General features: G+C 37.7%; 2 protein-coding genes across 5 annotated transcripts; one reads left to right on the top strand and one right to left on the bottom strand.

The window, feature by feature from the left end:
• Positions 1–1,663, bottom strand: LOC143876492 (protein TORNADO 2-like). The gene is made up of 2 exons (XM_077378195.1): positions 1,043–1,663; positions 1–375 (listed from the first exon to the last, which is right to left on the bottom strand). The coding sequence occupies exons 1-2, from the start codon at positions 1,538–1,540 to the stop codon at positions 64–66; spliced, it is 810 nt and encodes a 269-aa protein (XP_077234310.1). The 5' UTR covers positions 1,541–1,663; the 3' UTR covers positions 1–63.
• A 2,428-nt stretch (positions 1,664–4,091) lies between these two features.
• On the top strand, positions 4,092–15,289 carry LOC143877127 (28 kDa ribonucleoprotein, chloroplastic-like). 4 transcript variants are annotated; one of them, XM_077378980.1, is made up of 7 exons: positions 4,092–4,532; positions 4,648–4,746; positions 6,053–6,343; positions 7,505–7,549; positions 12,704–12,948; positions 14,750–14,835; positions 14,961–15,289. In XM_077378980.1, exons 1-5 carry the CDS (start codon positions 4,209–4,211, stop codon positions 12,809–12,811), a joined length of 867 nt encoding a protein of 288 aa, XP_077235095.1. In that variant the 5' UTR covers positions 4,092–4,208; the 3' UTR covers positions 12,812–12,948; positions 14,750–14,835; positions 14,961–15,289. The 4 variants fall into 4 exon arrangements, with proteins under 4 accessions (XP_077235095.1, XP_077235097.1, XP_077235096.1 ...); XM_077378982.1 differs by having other exon boundaries at positions 14,970–15,289; XM_077378983.1 differs by lacking the exon at positions 7,505–7,549 and having other exon boundaries at positions 4,106–4,532.
• The last annotated feature ends 1,767 nt before the right edge of the window (positions 15,290–17,056 follow it).

Below are 17,056 nucleotides of genomic sequence, written 5' to 3' on the forward strand. Positions count from 1 at the left end.
TAACGCAAAAATAACCCAAATGCCATTCACAATACCCACGATACATTAACCTATCAGTTTTGGTTACACATAACCTTGCTTGTATTTACGAAACAGCTCTTCTGTCTTGGCATTTCTGAAAGCACAACACCCTATTAGGTAGACACAAATGAGTGCAACGAGTGTGAATACTAAGATCAGATCTGCTCTTCTCCATTCTCTCTTCAGATTTGCGAGCAACCCCGCTTTGCACGAATCACAACCGTAGCATAGCTGAGTCTGCTCGTTGCTCCACAGTAGACAATCCATGTCGATCGCCGTGTCAATCGGGCTAATCCAGTACGTTGGATTCACAAAGGTGAACCCACATAGTGTAGGTGGCTTGCAACATCCTGACTGAAAAAAGAGAAAAGTAAAAAAGGAAAAGGAAAAGTGTGTCACATCTTGTGATGGGAAATATGTTTGCTATACTGTCAATGGGTTTCCTCTACCCTAGAAAAAATCTCTACAATGAAGATATAGAAAACCTAATATATCAAAGGGAATTGGGTTTCCTTAGGACATTTGTTTTTTAAGCATATGAGGTAAGCTTAATTAGTGGGTTTCGGATCTAGGGAAAAAAATTATGGAAACTAATAATTTCTATGAAATTAATATTATATGGAAAATAAAATTCCAGGGCCTAGTGGGTTTGAGTTGTCCTTGAAAAACAGGGAAAATTTTCGATTTTGGACGAACTCGGTGGAAAAGAGTTTACCAAATACTGAAAAATTCATTATTCATGGGGGAATTCTGATTTTTTTTTCCTCTCTACATCCAAACAGCCAACTAGGCCCCTTAAAAATCCTCTTTTTTTTTTTGTGGTGAATTATGTTTCTTATAGAGTAGATTGTTTACCAAACCTGTGCAACTTCGGATGGTTCAAGTTGAGCTTTTGCTAAAAAATATGAATTGGATGCAACTCAAAATACGGTAGTTAACTTGCAAAGTTGCACGCCCTACATGTGATTGATCTTAACTGAAAATATTTTTAAAAAATTATGAGAACTATGTTTATATTTACCTGTATGGGGCTAATTCGAGCATTGAAGAAATCTTGCGCGAAGCGATAAGTTTGATTCAACTCTGCACACGTACTAGTTGAGCTGAGACAATTTCTGATCCGATCCCACTTGTAAGAACTCTGTACCCTTCTACGTAGCCATCCCGAATAGTCGTCTAGGCGATATTCTAAGTAAGTCCTACTGGGAGCAAGGTGACCAGAGCCCTTGTTGGTGACCATGTAGATGAAAACCACCAAGCTTGCGAGTAGTATTATGAGAATGAGCATAGCAACTAGGTAGAAGAAGAGGAACCATGTGATTCTCCAGAAAGCTCCCACGAATCCTGCTAGTGCTACAACCAAGATCAAGATGCCTATGATGATCACAGGCCATTGTAGGAGCTTCATACATGAGTTGTCCGGCTCTGATGCGAGCCAGATTCCGGCACCGATGACCGGAATCGAGAGGAGCATGGCGACGAAATTGATAGCTCCGATGACATTGTTGCTCAGAGGCATCTTGGTAGGAACAATTCAGTAAGCTAAGGGGATTTTGTTTGCACTAGGGAAAGATAGTAAAGAGCATAATGGTATATGTGATTGCTTTAGAGTGGGGGTAAAAGAACAGCTTGATGGCGCTAATTTGCTCCCCACTACACCTTTTTGGGCTGGCGTGGGGTCCATTAATGTCTAGTAAAGCAATTTTACGGAGGGATTGATGTACCATATGCATTATTTAAAGGAATTGATAAAAAGAAAGTCAGTGTTATGCTCCTTCCTAAAAGACACTTATTGGGCCTCATTTCTGCCCCATATACATGATCAGATTCGTTGATCATAAGTCCGGCCGAATGTGGTTGAGAATACCTAGATCGGATGATCCTAGCCCTTGGAGCCATTAAGCCTCACATACACACATTCCTATGCCCGTTGTAGGACCAAAAATATGTCTTTTTACCATTGATGGTGAAAGTGATTTGGTGTTGCTAGATACCAAGTCCAAAATCTTCAGATCAGCTTTTCCAAAGGGATATCATGTCCTACATCTTAATGATATCTGGGAGACTGAGACTGTTCTTTGTTTACTTTTTAATTTGCAGATACTCTTATGTTGAGAAGGATGATTTTACATATATTACTTGCTATGAAAGATGAGGACCGTGGGATCCATGATCAAGTTTGACCCACCACGAATGAGATCATCATACGAGAATCACTTCGAACGGATGATTCTGATAATCTTCTGTTTTAACTGCTCATTTGTAGACGGTCCAGATCTATGTTTCGACCATCCCCACGTTAATATGACTGCAGGAGGAGAGAGGTTTGAGAGGCCACAATTGAGATGAGCGTAAGAAGTTGCTAAAACATCAGGTTCATGATTCTTAGCCACTTCTTTTCACCCAGGGACTAGTTTTCTCATTTTTAACATATTTATCATGAAAAAAATACTCAGGGTAGCCAAACTTGCCCTGAGAGGATACAATACAGAGTATCCTTTTGGGCAAATGAGTTTGTTTTACCCTTCTAATTCTTGTTAAGGACAAACGCAGACTTCGATAGCTCATGTGAGAAACAGTCATTTCACTTATACTCTCTGATTAGGATCTTAGGCTTGTCCTTCATGACATGGGAAGGCTGAGAGTGACAAAAGCAGAGGAACCTAGATTTACTCTTGTCACGTGGCCTAAGAGTGTACTCCCCATGGTTTAATGACTTCACTTTAAAATTAGGGATTTGCTTGGGTACATCGGAAAAGGCATTTCACAAATGGTCTGTCGCATGTCAAACCAGCCACCTCATGAATGGAGACAAAAGCTAGTGGCTGGTCTAACATTGGGCCGGCCGCGAAATGCCTTTTGCAATGGACTCTAGCAATTCCCTTAAAATTATTTTTGGAATTTTGACAAGAAGTCTTTAATTTGTAAAGTACTCTTAATTAATTATTAAGTATCATATATTATCCAAAAGGTTAGGATTATGAAAAATAATACCCAAAATTTACCTGAAGTCTACTTCCGTTCACTCCTTACCATTATTTTTTAAAATTATCACATTATCCTTACTTCAAAGTATTAAGCTCATTTTTGTTTTTAATTATTCCAAATTTAAGGGCAGTGATAAATCGACTCCCCTAATGGATAAATCGACTCCTCATGTGTCTATCTCTCTCTTCTTTCTCTCTCTAACCTAGAGGAGAGAGAAAGACACATGGGGAGTCGATTCATCAATTTGGGGAGTCGATTTATCACTCCCCAAATTTAATTGTAGGAATCTGATAAATCCACCTCTATTTTATCGGCCCTCACGCGGGTGGGTAACCAGCTATCTAACGTCATCTCTTTCCAAATTTAATTGCAGGTGGCTCATAAAATTTAAGAATTTCGAACCCATTCTTTCAATTCACCATTCATCATTTCTCTCTATTCAAGTTTTCTCACTTATTGTATCCATATGTATTAATCACGTGGATAAAAATCTCAGATAAGTTGTTCATGAATAATTCCATCGTATAATTATATTATCTTGTTCATTAATTTTGTCACATTTGAGGCTTTAATCATTAACATACACTTCTTAAATTTACAATCTCTTATATGTTATTGCTCAGACCATGCACTGACATATGCCGATAATTCACATTCTACACGTCGAGTGGTTAGGAAGATTGTACGGAGATGGTTTATCAGGAACACCCTATTTATGTGAGATTCTATGAAGTGAATGGGTTGGACAAGTCAAACAGTATGGAGATGGAGTGTTTATAGTGGCTTGCTTAGGCTGAGCTATAGCTTAGAAACCTCGCCCGCCGGCTTCTTTTTAATTTTTTTTCTAATACTTATTACAAAAATTCAATGATGTAAAATATAAGAGAAGGGTGATGATACATTCGCACCCACTGTAGGATATTTCGCGCCCCTTTCACGTTAAAAAAGCATATAATCTGATCTGCCACATATCCTCGTTTAAAGTTGTGGGAATTATCCTACAGAGGTTGCGAATTTATCATTGCCCATATAAGAATATCTACTTAAGAAACGCTGTTTAATGTACGCCCATTCAATTTTTCGGTGAAGGGCTGAGATTACACTGATTTGGGGTGACGCACGGAAGTTCAAGGGGCAAATCAGTATTTATCCATGTCTGGTTATGGAAAGATAGAGCTTTGTCTTGTTATCGTCCCCCAATGGCACTGGCAGGAGCGTCTCTCTTCCCAACCTTTCTCTTCTCCCTCAAACCTTATCCCTCAGTAAAACTTCACATTTCCTTTTCTACCCCTCCACTTTCTCTCCATTTCCCTTTCTCTCCTCGACCTGTCTCAAGCGTTTCAAGTAAAGACCTCCGTTTTCAGCTATTCTCTACAGTAGAAGAAATCACGGTCGAGGAAAATCAGCAAGAAAATCAAGATGAAAATAAACGAAAGCTCTACGTCGTGAATCTTCCCTGGGATTTCACCGCCCCTGATATCAACAATCTTTTTGGCGAGTGCGGAACTGTCAAAGATGTGGAGGTCTCTCTCTCTCTCTCTCTCTCTCTCTCTCTCTCTCTCTCTCTCTTCTTTTGAGGGTTCTGTATTTGAATTTATGAATGAAATACTGGGTTCTTCTTTTTCTACTGAACTTTAGATCATAAAGCAAAAAAATGGCAAAAGCAGGGGCTTCGCCTTCATCACAATGGCGTCCGAGGAAGATGCACGCGCGGCCATTGAAAAATTCAGTTCCTTCGTAAGCAGAATTTTACTTCTTTTACTTCTTTATTTCTTGAATTTTTCTCTGTTTTTGGTTTATTTATTGAAATGAACTTGTATTGAATATATTAGGGCTGAATTATATTTCTTTATGGGAGCTGATATATTCGCCCCCAAATTTTCACCCTAGGCCGCCCCATCTTCTAAAATGTGGTGAAAATCTCTATCTCTAATGAACACCCCAACCATATTTGGAATTAGAAGGAATATAAGGGTATTCCTAATTTAGGCCATTAGGAATTTTAAAGAATCTTGAGGACAGTTGAGATCCTGAATTTAAAAAAAGAATTATAGTTATAGAGGCTTTAAGTCTCTGCCAATCCAACATTATTTCACTTAGATAAGGAAGCATGACAGCTTCTACGCAAATCCTTAGGAGAAATCACCAAATCAGGGTGCATACTTCAGGTTTATAAATCAATTAGAGATAGGATTTGAATTTTGAATTCAACTAAGGACTTGTAGTATCCAAAGGGCATGATGCTTTATTCATCTAATTCATGAGTTTCACATACCTTCTATGGTTTTAAGGAAACTGCCACAAATTGTATCCTGCAATTTTCTCTCTGGGAGAGAGATCGCTCTGAATTTGGAATCAAATAATGTTGCTGTTGTATTAATGGGTGACGGTTTGATGATACAAGAGCGAGAGTGCATATAAAAACACTGCTCTCAATCTCAATACCATTCTCAAACCGCATTGATGTGGGGGGGAATTAGGAAGGTAGCAGCATTTTGTGTCATAATACTCTTCATTGTTCATTTGCATATTTTTCAATTCTTGTTGCTGCTGCTGCTTGGAATTTTCATTGTACTGCTTAAAAGATAAATTCATCTTAGAAAGGGAAAAAAACGTAAAGGATGTATATCTTGTTTCAATTCAATTCTTTGGTAAGTTTTTTAAGGAGCGAGAGAACGTGAGAGAGAAAGAGAGAGGCTTGAATCGGTCCCTCGCTAAATGGGTATGGCCACGGAAAAAAGGGCGAATATATCAGCTCCCTTCTTTGTTTATTAATTGCTCATTTTGGTAATTTTCCTGAACTGGGTTTATGCTGAAATTAGGGGTTTTCTTCTGTAGGAATTGGGAGAGAGGAAATTTAATCTCATTTCTATGTTTTCACTATTTATTGGCGTTTTCCTGAAATGAGTTATTTTTCAGTTAGGGTTTGAGTGTTTTAGAACTGGAGGGAAAGATTATGAGACTTGTATTGAAGCCTTCTTTGTTTGTTTTCACGATTTTCAGATAAGTGGGTTTTCATTGAATTAGAATTTTTTAATTGCAGGAATTAAAGGGGAGGACTATTAGGGTTGAATTCGCGAAGAGTATGAAGAAACCTTCTCCTCCCCCTCCTCCGAGTGCCATGGTTGTGGAAACACGCCATAAGATTTATGTTTCAAATCTTGCATGGAAGGTGAGGTCTAATAATCTCAGAGAGTTCATTGCAGCCAGCTTTAACCCAGTGTCGTGCAGGGTAGTTTTTGAAAACCCTACAGGGAGATCAGCAGGGTATGGATTTGCTTCCTTTGCCACAAAGGAGGAAGCAGAAGCTACTGTTTCTGCATTGGATGGGAAGGTGATTCAAAATTCAATTTTCCCTCGTTCAGTTTTTGCTTTAGTTTTATTGGCATCATGTGTTCGAGATACTCTTTTGTTGAGCTTGATTAGATTAGTTAACAAATAATAAAGGTCGCAAAGAAGCTAGAAGAAATAAAGTATCTTGGGCGGATGAATGTCATCTAGTCCACCTGATCCAAATTGAGCAAGAGGGTAGTGAAGAAGAGAATTTAGAACTTGAGGAACAAAATGAATCACGACAGGAAGTTAACTGGAAAAATTGGCCAGACGCTCACAAAGAGCCCAATATACCCCTTCCAAATTAGCTGATTATATAACTCACAAGTATTGAGCATTTAGATCTCTTAGGCTTGGTGCTCGTCGTTCATATGTTCTGTGATGCAGATAGTAGGCCAAACTTCTATTCTTCTCCTTCTCTTATCTTCTTCTCTTCTTTCCTCTTTCTTCTATTTCTCTCCCGGTCCTACATCATTCTGAGCCTTTGTTCTCCCTCTCTCAAATGTTCTGAGATAGGGATGGCTTTGTGCTATTATTGTATCATCTTTCTCTTTATCAAATAAACCGGTAGGGGTCCCCGCCAAACCCCAGCTTACCCATAAAAAAAAAACAAGCTTGCCAATGAGTTGCATTTGGAAATTAATGAAAATGCAATGAGCTTTGGAGAGGTGGAAACATGGAGAAGGAAGAAGAGCTCGTATTAAGCGAAAGGAAGAAAAAGAAGAACTCATGTTGATCATTCCCTGTAATGAAAGCGAGAAACCTCAATGCATTTGCACGTTCACATGATTTTTGGCAAGCTCAAGCATTGAAGCTGACTATACAGTCCTATGCCTTTTTGCCACTAGTGAGTTGTCAGGATTGCAACATCTAGTGAAAGGGTTAATGCTACCGCTTTATTCTTGTGTTCTTAATCGTAATAATTAAAGGGAAGTGATATTTACGCCCCTTTTGATCACCAGGGACACCCAGCGTCAGTGTACATGGCGATCAAACCCACTGGATTCTTCTGACGTCAAGTACAATAGCCCCCCTTTGCTCATTGATACACTGGTGCTGGGTGTCCCTGGTGATCAAAAGGGGCGTAAATATCACTTCCCTAATTAAAATGCAAATCAAGTTGTTCCTGAATCCAATATTTTATGATTTTATGGTAGCACAGAACACAAAATTGATCACCACTTTGTGCAAGAGAGGGTTGACAATGGTGAGTTAATTCCTATATAAATTTAAATTCATGATCAAGTTGCTAATGTTTTCATAAAGGCTATGTTTTAAAGATTGAGGCCTGTTAGAATGTTATATATTCAAGAGTATTATTGTCTTTACACATTCACATGTATCCTATATAATGTTATTCAGTCATCAAGAAGCATTAATAGTCAAGATTTTTTTATTTTTTTTAGTACCATTCAAAAAACAAAAAAAATAGTCAAGATTTGTTTTACATCCTATTGAATATTTGATGTTTGTAAATCTACTATGATCTACCCAAAGTAGAAAAATTCTCACAGACAATGTAAAGAGAGATAAAACGACAATAGATCTGATCATAACATGATCGAAGAAAGGTAAAATTCAGAACGCAAAAGGAAAAACTCGCAACTACTCATTAACCTCATGATAAGGACATGAAAATATCATATGTAGGCCAGAACTGATGCAGGAGTATCTTGGCAGATCAACAGTCCTCGTCGATTCTTGCTAAGGTTTCAATTTTAAAAAAGTTTCTAAGCAGATTTAGCAAGTTTCTAATCCTAGCATTTTTGGCAACCTCAAATGTCCAAGAATATCTAAGATTTTATGTCTAGGAATCTTTTCACAAGAATAGCTCCATTCTAAGAAATCCACACGTCCTTTCTTTAGAATGTTTCTTTTATTGTTATTTATTTCTTGTTTTTAGATATTCTATAATAGCTACTACTTCTTTACATAGGGCTCTATATTAGGTATCACTTTAGTCAAGGCTTATTCTACATTAGCAATTACTTTAGTCAAGGTCTTGTTGCCTATTTCTTTTTATTTATTACTTCTTGTGCAAGGACTATAAGAAGGAAGGTACTAATTGTAATGGAGATTGGTTTTGATAATTAAACATTGAATGAAAAGTGTTCTTTTCTTTTAGAGAAATGTTTTATTTTACACTTCCTTCTTGGAGTTTCTAATGCGGATGAAAATCATAAAGATTGTTCCAGTCGTTGGCGTTGAGCAAGTTTTTTATATTTTAACTATTATTTTCGTCATTTTATTTGTAGGCTACTCTTTAGGCATCAAATCTCATCCGTTTGAAGTGTTTTTGGTGTCTTTAGAATGATTTTTCTATTACCTATCTAACGAGCCCAAGATCACATGATTTTGATGTGTTTTGAGCAAGTTATGACCCTTTTTAGGAAGGAGTATAGGTCAAATACGGGATTACTATTTTTGGTAAGTTTTTTATCTTTATTTAGCTTTTCTTTAGATTAGATGAGTTGTTAAGATTAGTTTTTACTTTATGTTATTTTCTAGGGTTTCTTTTTCTTATAAATACATCTTATGAAAGTAATGTAAGAGACTTTGAATGTTGAATTAAATTGAGATTTTCTTTTGTGAGAGCTATTGTGGCTTGGACTTCTTCTTCTCTTCTCCTCTTGGTGGTTTGGAACCATCTTCTCTCATCTCCTCTCCTCTATTATCTTCTATTTCTTCAATCAAATCAGCACAAAGAAGATTAGTAAATCAAATTTTCTTTTTTTCTTTGTTCTTGAACCCTAAAATACAAAAACCAAAAATCCATAGATCTCTCTCGTTCTTCAAGATCTTGTTTCGAGACTTTGAAGGATTGTTTTTATGATTAAACCTCTGCCTAAACACTAAAGAACCATAGCTTTAAATCCCTTTTGAGCCTTATTGCAATTTTTACCCTTTTCAAGCCCGAAAACCCTTTTAAAAGACCCGTGGCCTAAACCTACCACCAAATCAGAGCCTAAACCCTAGATTAAGCTTTCTTTTACCTTCTAAACCTTAACTTAAGATTTGGAGAGCAGTATTAAACCAATTTCCAGATTTGCAGAAATTACCAAAACGCCCTTTTGGCCTAAATTGAGCTAATTTGATCCCGTTTTGCTACTGCCCGTAAAATAATCATGTGTTAATTCAGCCCTAGGTAAGTTGTTAAGTGTTCTTTTAATTTTCCACGTAAGCCCTAAATTGTCCTAAAGCCTTAATCTCATTAGGAGTGTAGGATTTTCCCTAAATTAGGTATTGTCCTGCATCAACTTGGTATCAAAGCCTAGAGTTAGTCGTAGGAAACCTTTTAGGGTGTTAGTCTCAAGATTAGTGTCTAGTTTTCCTTTGCATGCCCACAAGGAGTGGTAAGGATTACCACACAATGACATTCGGTAACCAAATATTAAATGAGGAGTTGGCCCAACTTATTAGAGACGGTCGCGAAGAGATACACCTTAGTAGAGAGCATCGTGAAGCCTGCAATCGAGACCGTGAAGCCCGCCTTCGAAAGCTACAAACCGTTAGCCATGAGATTCCATGGTATCGATGTTACCAACCGACGTTATTCAATGTTACCACGGTCGAGAGCTATAAGCCCACAACCAATGTTACCCACTCCCACGAAATGCCAGACGCAGTTGATGCTAGTGATGGGTCGAATGTTCTTGGTGAAGAGTGCTCCACTGATGACAGAGTTGCTTGGTATACTGTATTTGAGCCTATTGCAGAATTGCAGACATCGAGGCCATGATGAGCATTATGATTGAGGATACCGATTCTATAGTACATGAGCACAATGACAGTATTGACTCTATAGTCGATGCTCCGATCGAGATGATTGCGGAGGTTGAGACTGACGATATCAGTGAACATGATGATTTTCAGGAGGTTTGTCAGTCTGCCATTACTGAGCCAGATACAGTTATAGTAGATGCTTTTGTTGCCGATTTCACTGAGCCTGTTGCGATTCCAGCGGATGTTGATATTTTAGAGGATGGTCATGGATTAATACTGCACAGAGCTGTCATGCCGATCCTGCCTATCCAGGAGGAGTACGTTGCTATCTTTCCAGCCAGATTACTTCTCCGCAGTCGTTTGTGTTCTTATAATTTTTCAGGGGCGATTTCTTCCATCTCACTCCGTCGGCATTTCAGACGGTTCTTACAGTTCCCACGATCATGTTACAGCATTCGAGACTCTGACAGATTACGACTTACACTGATTCGGCGGATTGTTTACATATTTGATCCAGGCGAACTAGAACTCGAGGATGAGTTCTTTTTCAAGCAGGAGAGAATAATGCGGATGAAAATCATAAAGATTGTTCCAGTCGTTGGCGTTGAGCAAGTTTTTTATATTTTAACTATTATTTTCGTCATTTTATTTGTAGGCTACTTTTTAGGCATCAAATCTCATCCGTTTGAAGTGTTTTTGGTGTCTTTAGAAAGGTGTTTCGATTCCCTATCTAACGAGCCCTAGATCACATGATTTGGATGTATTTTGAGCAAGTTATGACCCTTTTTAGGAAGGGGTATAAGTCAAATACGGGATTACTATTTTTGGGAAGTTTTTATCTTTATTTAGCTTTCCTTTAGATTAGATGAGTGGTTAAGATTAGTTTTTACTTGATGTTATCTTCTAAGGTTTCTTTTTCTTATAAATACATCTTATGAAAGCAATGTAAGAGACTTTGAATGTTGAATAAAATTGAGATTTTCTTTTGTGAGAGCTATTGTGGCTTGGACTTCCTCTTCTCTTCTCCTCTTGGTGGTTTGGAACCATCTTCTCTCATCTCTTGTCCTCTATTATCTTCTATTTCTTCAATCAAATCAGCACAAAGAAGGTTAGTAAATCAAATTTTCTTTTTTTCTTTGTTCTTGAACCCTAAAATACAAAAACCAAAAATCCATAGATCTCTCTCGTTCTTCAAGATCTCGTTTCGAGACTTTGAAGGATTGTTTTTATGATTAAACCTCAGCCTAAACACCAAAGAACCATAGCTTTAAATACCTTTTGAGCCTTATTGCAATTTTCACCCTTTTCAAGCCCGAAAACCCTTTTAAAAGACCCGTAGCCTAAGCCTACCACCAAATCAGAGCCTAAGCCCTAGATTAAGCTTTCTTTTACCTTCTAAACCCTAACCTAAGATTTGGACAGCAGTATTAAACCAATTTCCAGATTTGCAGAAATTACCAAAACGCCCTTTTGGCCTAAATTAAGCTAATTTGACCCCGTTTTGCTACTGCCCGTAAAATAATCACGTGTTAATTCAGCCCTAGGTTAGTCTTTTAAGTGTTTTCTAGTATTCCATGTTAGCCCTAAATATTTCCTAAACCTTTTATCCCATTAGGAGTGTAGGATCTTCCCTATTCTAGGTATTGTCCTACATCAGTTTCCCTCCAACGTGGGTTAGCTTTTGAGCACCACAATTATCTTTTGTTATTTTTTTATCGGATCATCATCGTTGTTATCAATCGCATGCCCATCCGGCGTCAAAAACACCTTAAACCGCTATTTTTATCAGAAGAATTAGTATAAGATCAATTTCATTCCTCATATCAACCTTAAAAAGCCTAATAGGGAAAGTCTTACATGTTATCTAAAAAACACTATTTAAGTTTTTCATTACATATGACCCACTAAACCTAATTCAACTTTGCCCAAAAATCAAATAAAAATTACTAAAGATCTCCATAAATCATGATGACCTAGCTTGCAAATTTTTGTGAAGGGGAAAGTTCTTTGGGGCCCACTATTGATACTAGCATGATGTCTCGGACACCTTCAGGCCTACTTTTAGATCTGTGTCAACCCGCTTTTTCTACCATATTATCTTTGGGAATTATGATCTTGTTCATGAACTTTTTTTCCATCAATGTTTTGCTCTTCTTCTTTAGGATATCACTTAACATTATCTTCACAATTTGGAAATAAATTACTGAGGGAAGAAATGTTTCACCTAGAGTTTAGGATTTTTTTTGATTCAGTGAGATATACGGGTTTGCTCCTTGTATTTTTCACGTAAAAGGATGTTATGTTGCTCACTTTGACTTCTGTATTATTGCTTTCACGTTGGATTTGTCCCTGGCTTTTATCTCTTGATCTCATTTATCTTGTTTTCCTTCTAGTTCTAATAAAATGAGAAATTAGAAATGGAAGGGCCATATAAACACGTAACCATCATCCCATCCTTGATATTTGATCTAACAGCAGCTCACTTTTCGAGTAGCTGCTGTTGGATCAAATATCAAGCTGGTACTTCTGCCATACCACCTTTACGTGTTTATATGGCCTTTCATCATATAATTTCTCCTAATAAAATATCATGTAATGATTGAGAAATGACCTGATCTGAGTGATCTGGCTGCTGCAGGAATTGATGGGCAGACCAGTTCGTTTGAAAATAAGTCACAAGAATATTGATGAATCTGGAAGTGAGTTAAAAGAGGCGGGCAGTAATGAAGGGCAAGAGGAAACATAGGTGGAAGAGTTGGTTGCCCTTCTTGATCTCCAGGTTTCCTGAGTAAAGTGATGACAAACATAAGCATTTTATCATGTCCGGATCTGATACATATATTGGTTTCCATATAGGGCGAAACCAAGGAGGAAATTCTCCAGGTTCTGTATATTTTACATCTGTTGCCATTATTTTTTCAAGCTCGTGTAATTTTTAGCAACCAGTTTCCCATTGGTCAGTGTTCTTTGCGGCATTAGTTATTTCTTATTTTTGTTGCAATCCCTTATGAAAAAATTGTGTGCAACATTGCATTTTATTAGCACATGTTTGTGGTTTCTGCTTTGCTGTACTATGGAAAGCCTGAAAAGTGGGCCATCCATGTGTTATGCTTTAGGACCATAAGGACATTCCAAAACTTGTGTCCATTTGAAATTCTTACTTCTGTACAAATTCAATCAGAAAAAGGGCAAATCAGCTTAGAGTAACTGTCTTACCTGCTTTTGCTTGCCTGTTTGGCTGATGAGGGTGACCTAACAACAATGCCGATTGATGCTTCGCTTGCTTCCTTAGGCTAACTAAAGGTTCACTGCCTGGTCCACCTCGTAGTGGTAGTTCACAAGTTTTGTAATGACGATAGCAATTCGTATAACCAAAATTCCCACAAGAGACAAATCCCAAAAGCCGCCTTTGGCCCCTTCATCCTCAACAAGTTGATGCACAGAGTCTGCTTGAGGAACCAGCAAGACCTTTGTTGGCAATTTATCCTTCTCTTCTTGCATGGTCTAGTTTATGTAAGTGGGAAGTAAGATATTATTAGTGGATGGAATCATTTCCCCCGGAAGAAATCACTTGCCATTTAAGCTTATAGTAGGAGGATGACTGCAAAATCCTATGAGCTTGTACTCTTGGGTAATTGAGAATTGCACTTTATTCCCTTTTTTAGGTGTTGGTAAAGCAATCCTTATAAGGATGTACTTGGTGCACCTACCCTGACTAAAACAGAAAAAAGAAGAATTTACTCTGTCCATTGCTAGTTTTCATTTATATCAATCACTCTACTGGCAAACAAACATCCTAAAGCATGCTGTTTTCATGAGCTTATGTTTCTCTTTCTTACTTCCAGATTTCCCATTTTATATAAAATAACACTGGAACTTGGTATCTTGAATGACGAACAGATTCTATATGTTGTTTGGGTTCTTGAACGAGAATCAACAAGCACACTTGACTACAAAACATTGACTGGTGCTACCTGTAACCCAGTATTAAAACCCTAACTTACCAATCACATCTAAAATACAGTTTAAACAGTGTACTGATTTAAAATAAATAAACAAAGAATAACTCACATGACACCACATATTTTAATTCCTTACAGTCTCGTTTTACTTCACAAAAGGCTCTGGTACATTATAGAGTTTCTTAGTTGCCAATAACTGTTGGAGCAAAAGATGTGCATAGACTACCATCCACGTATGTGACAAGAGCAAGTTATTTAGCAATGCAGGGGTCACAAACTATTTCTCTGTTTTCTTAAGTCATTTAAATTTTTGTATGATAGTATATTTTGATTCAATATGGATATACATTCTGAAGTTGTTTAAAAATTGCTCATACTTATATATGAAACCTCATATAAGAATCTAATTTTAAGTTGATAATATAAAGTAAGGGCAGGCCAGCATTTCAGGTAATCTGGTTTTTTTCCTGTCTAACAGCTCATATTCTTGTCTAAATTGAATGGAGGTGCTCTTATCTAAGTTTCATCAATGAACATTTTGGTAGAACACAGAGAAACAAGTTAAGATAAATTTAGAAACATTGCTTTTCTCTGTTCTTTTTTTCAATGCCCGTAATGGTGATCTTGGAATTGAAGTTAGCCATTTTTCATTTTTTTTTCTCTTCTCATACATATATATCGGTGATCTGGGAATTGTTAATGGAACTCGCTTCCCATTCCAGGCATCTATATTTTTCTGGCTGTACCTCTTATGTTCTACTTCCACCTAAGAAGCATGGGAAATCACCTGTCTGTTCCTCGTTAGAAAGTACGTGTGCCGTGTTCTTGTTTTTTGTTGTCTTTGGCATTTCTTGTTTTCTTAGAGAACTAATTTCACTCATCATCAAACAAGTACTTCGTGCGTACTACACATTTAGGTTCTAACTTGTGCAGTACTCCCAGACTACTCTCTAAACCAGCCAATGGTGGATGATACAGAGCTCACTTCTTTCGTTGCTCAAGCTCGTTTTAGCATCTACTATGAAGCTAATGATGGGTGGAACTTTCATAATCAAAGGCTTCAACAGGTAATTTGTCAATTCAACATCTCTAATTTCCCGTATATTGACTTCCAACAGTGTCACCAATTAGTGAAGGAAGACAAGGGAATTTTTAGGAGTCTTTCTGTTTGTTTGTAGGAGAGAGAGAGAGAGAGAGGATCCGACCTTCAAAAATGTATGGGTAACTTCGAAAATTTAAAACCATGTTAACCTTCAAGTCTACACTGTGGATCCAACTGGGCGCCCTTAACTTTTACATTCCTCTTCTCCTATTCTCTTTCATGTCCTTATCAAAATACATCGACGCCAAATAGTAAAATGGGACCCACTTTTTTGGATGTTCTAAATGATAGGCAGTGTTCCAAAAATCTTTTTAGTAGTCTCTGCAGTAGATAGGCAGTGTTCCAAAAATCTCCCCGTAGTATTGAATCTAACCCTCTAAGTTGTGGAGCTAGATAGGTGCTCCAACTTTAGTTTTTTCGTGGGCGTGTTTGATGGGTTCTACAGAGTAGAGTTTGATGGGTTCTACAGAGTAGAGACTCGTGTATCCTCAACTGTCCTCGCCAACCAAAGGAATTGGCAAAACTATAAAAAATAGAAGAAAGTAGGTACATTATGTTGGCCTAATTAGGAATTTGAAGCCTTGATGTCATACATAAAAAATCTGGAAAATAAAAACCAAAGAAATGTTGGGGAAACAGCAAAACATTTACATAAATAATATTTTTTTAAAGTGGTGGTTAGAAGTCCTTATAAGAGAACTACACAAAATGGCCCCACTCATCTCCAATGAGTTGAGGATCCTGTACAAGTATCCCTCCTTATCGTGAGGGATACTTCAAAATCAGAGCAGGTTGGAGTATAGTGCCTTCCATTTCTCATTACCAATTCATCATCTCTAATAATTTTGTCCTTGGTTACGAAATTAAGCATCTTACTCTTCCCAGATGAAGCAAATTAATTCCCAATAATCAGTTTTGGACTCAATCGATTCTCAGAATCCAAAACGAACAGTGTGGGTCCCGCCGATTTTTTTTGAAACCAATTTAGCAAATTTGCCAGGCCAAACTAAACAAATTAATGACTAAAAGAAACTGTCCAATTGGGTTTAGTGGCAACTCCCTGTGAATCATAAAAAGCTTAGAGCCATGTGAACAGAATCGAAGAGCCGGCACTGCCTACTTGGGATGCAATGCTTTTTTTCATCTTTCCACTTTATTCTCAAAAGTAGTGGTGGAACTCGGACCAGGTTGAGGCCAACCTCAAAACTAACTCGACCTAACATGAGTCTAGGGTCAAGGAGGGTCAACCTTAACCCAATCAGCCATTAAATCTCTCAACCCTAACGCAACCAAATTGTCCAAATCGGGCCGGATTATGTCAGGTTGGATCGGAATGGGTTCAGTTGGCCCAGGGCTAAAACTGGGGAAAAAAACAAAGCTTTAAGATTTTAAAATTGATAAAATTAAGGGGACGGAGGCCAAGGCGTTAAGCCGAACTCAGCCAAAATTAAATTGGGTTGGTTTTCCCATCCCTAACCGGACGCAAGCCTAAATCAGGATTGTGAAAACAATCAATTGCTCCAAAAGCTAAGGCCATGTTCATTTGAGATTGTGGCAGCCGATTGTGATTAATGGTCTATCAATCACAGTTAGTTGCCACAATCTCAAACGAACAGGGCCTAAGCTTTTGGAAATGGCGTTATTTAATCTTTTATACTTTAACACTACCCCTCACGTGTACCCCACCTTTTTAGGGTTGGTCTACATATGGCACATGCGGCTCCTCTTCTTGGGTAGGCCATTACAAGTGGATTTTAATACCTAGGAGTTTTGAAACCTGATACCATGAGAAAACAACCAATTACTCCAAAAGCTTTAAGGTGTTGGAGATGATACCATGAGAAAACAACCAATTACTCCAAAAGCTTTAAGGTGTTGGAGATGGCGTTATATAATCTTTTATAATTTAACATGAACCCAACGGTTC

Source organism: Tasmannia lanceolata, unplaced genomic scaffold (assembly GCF_043159265.1).
Source record: "Tasmannia lanceolata isolate RefF3 unplaced genomic scaffold, GAP_Taslan_0.1 ptg000005l, whole genome shotgun sequence".
NCBI lineage: Eukaryota > Viridiplantae > Streptophyta > Magnoliopsida > Canellales > Winteraceae > Tasmannia > Tasmannia lanceolata.

Excerpts from the sequence above, each read along its gene's own strand:
- LOC143877127 (XM_077378980.1), top strand. The coding sequence starts at position 4,209 with ATGGCACTGGCAGGAGCGTCTCTCTTCCCAACCTTTCTCTTCTCCCTC. Across the intron at positions 4,533-4,647 it reads GAACTGTCAAAGATGTGGAG|ATCATAAAGCAAAAAAATGG; the intron begins GTCTCTCTCTCT and ends ACTGAACTTTAG. Across the intron at positions 7,550-12,703 it reads GCAAGAGAGGGTTGACAATG|GAATTGATGGGCAGACCAGT; the intron begins GTGAGTTAATTC and ends TGGCTGCTGCAG.
- LOC143876492 (XM_077378195.1), bottom strand. The coding sequence starts at position 1,540 with ATGCCTCTGAGCAACAATGTCATCGGAGCTATCAATTTCGTCGCCATG. Across the intron at positions 376-1,042 it reads CTCGAATTAGCCCCATACAG|TCAGGATGTTGCAAGCCACC; the intron begins GTAAATATAAAC and ends CTCTTTTTTCAG.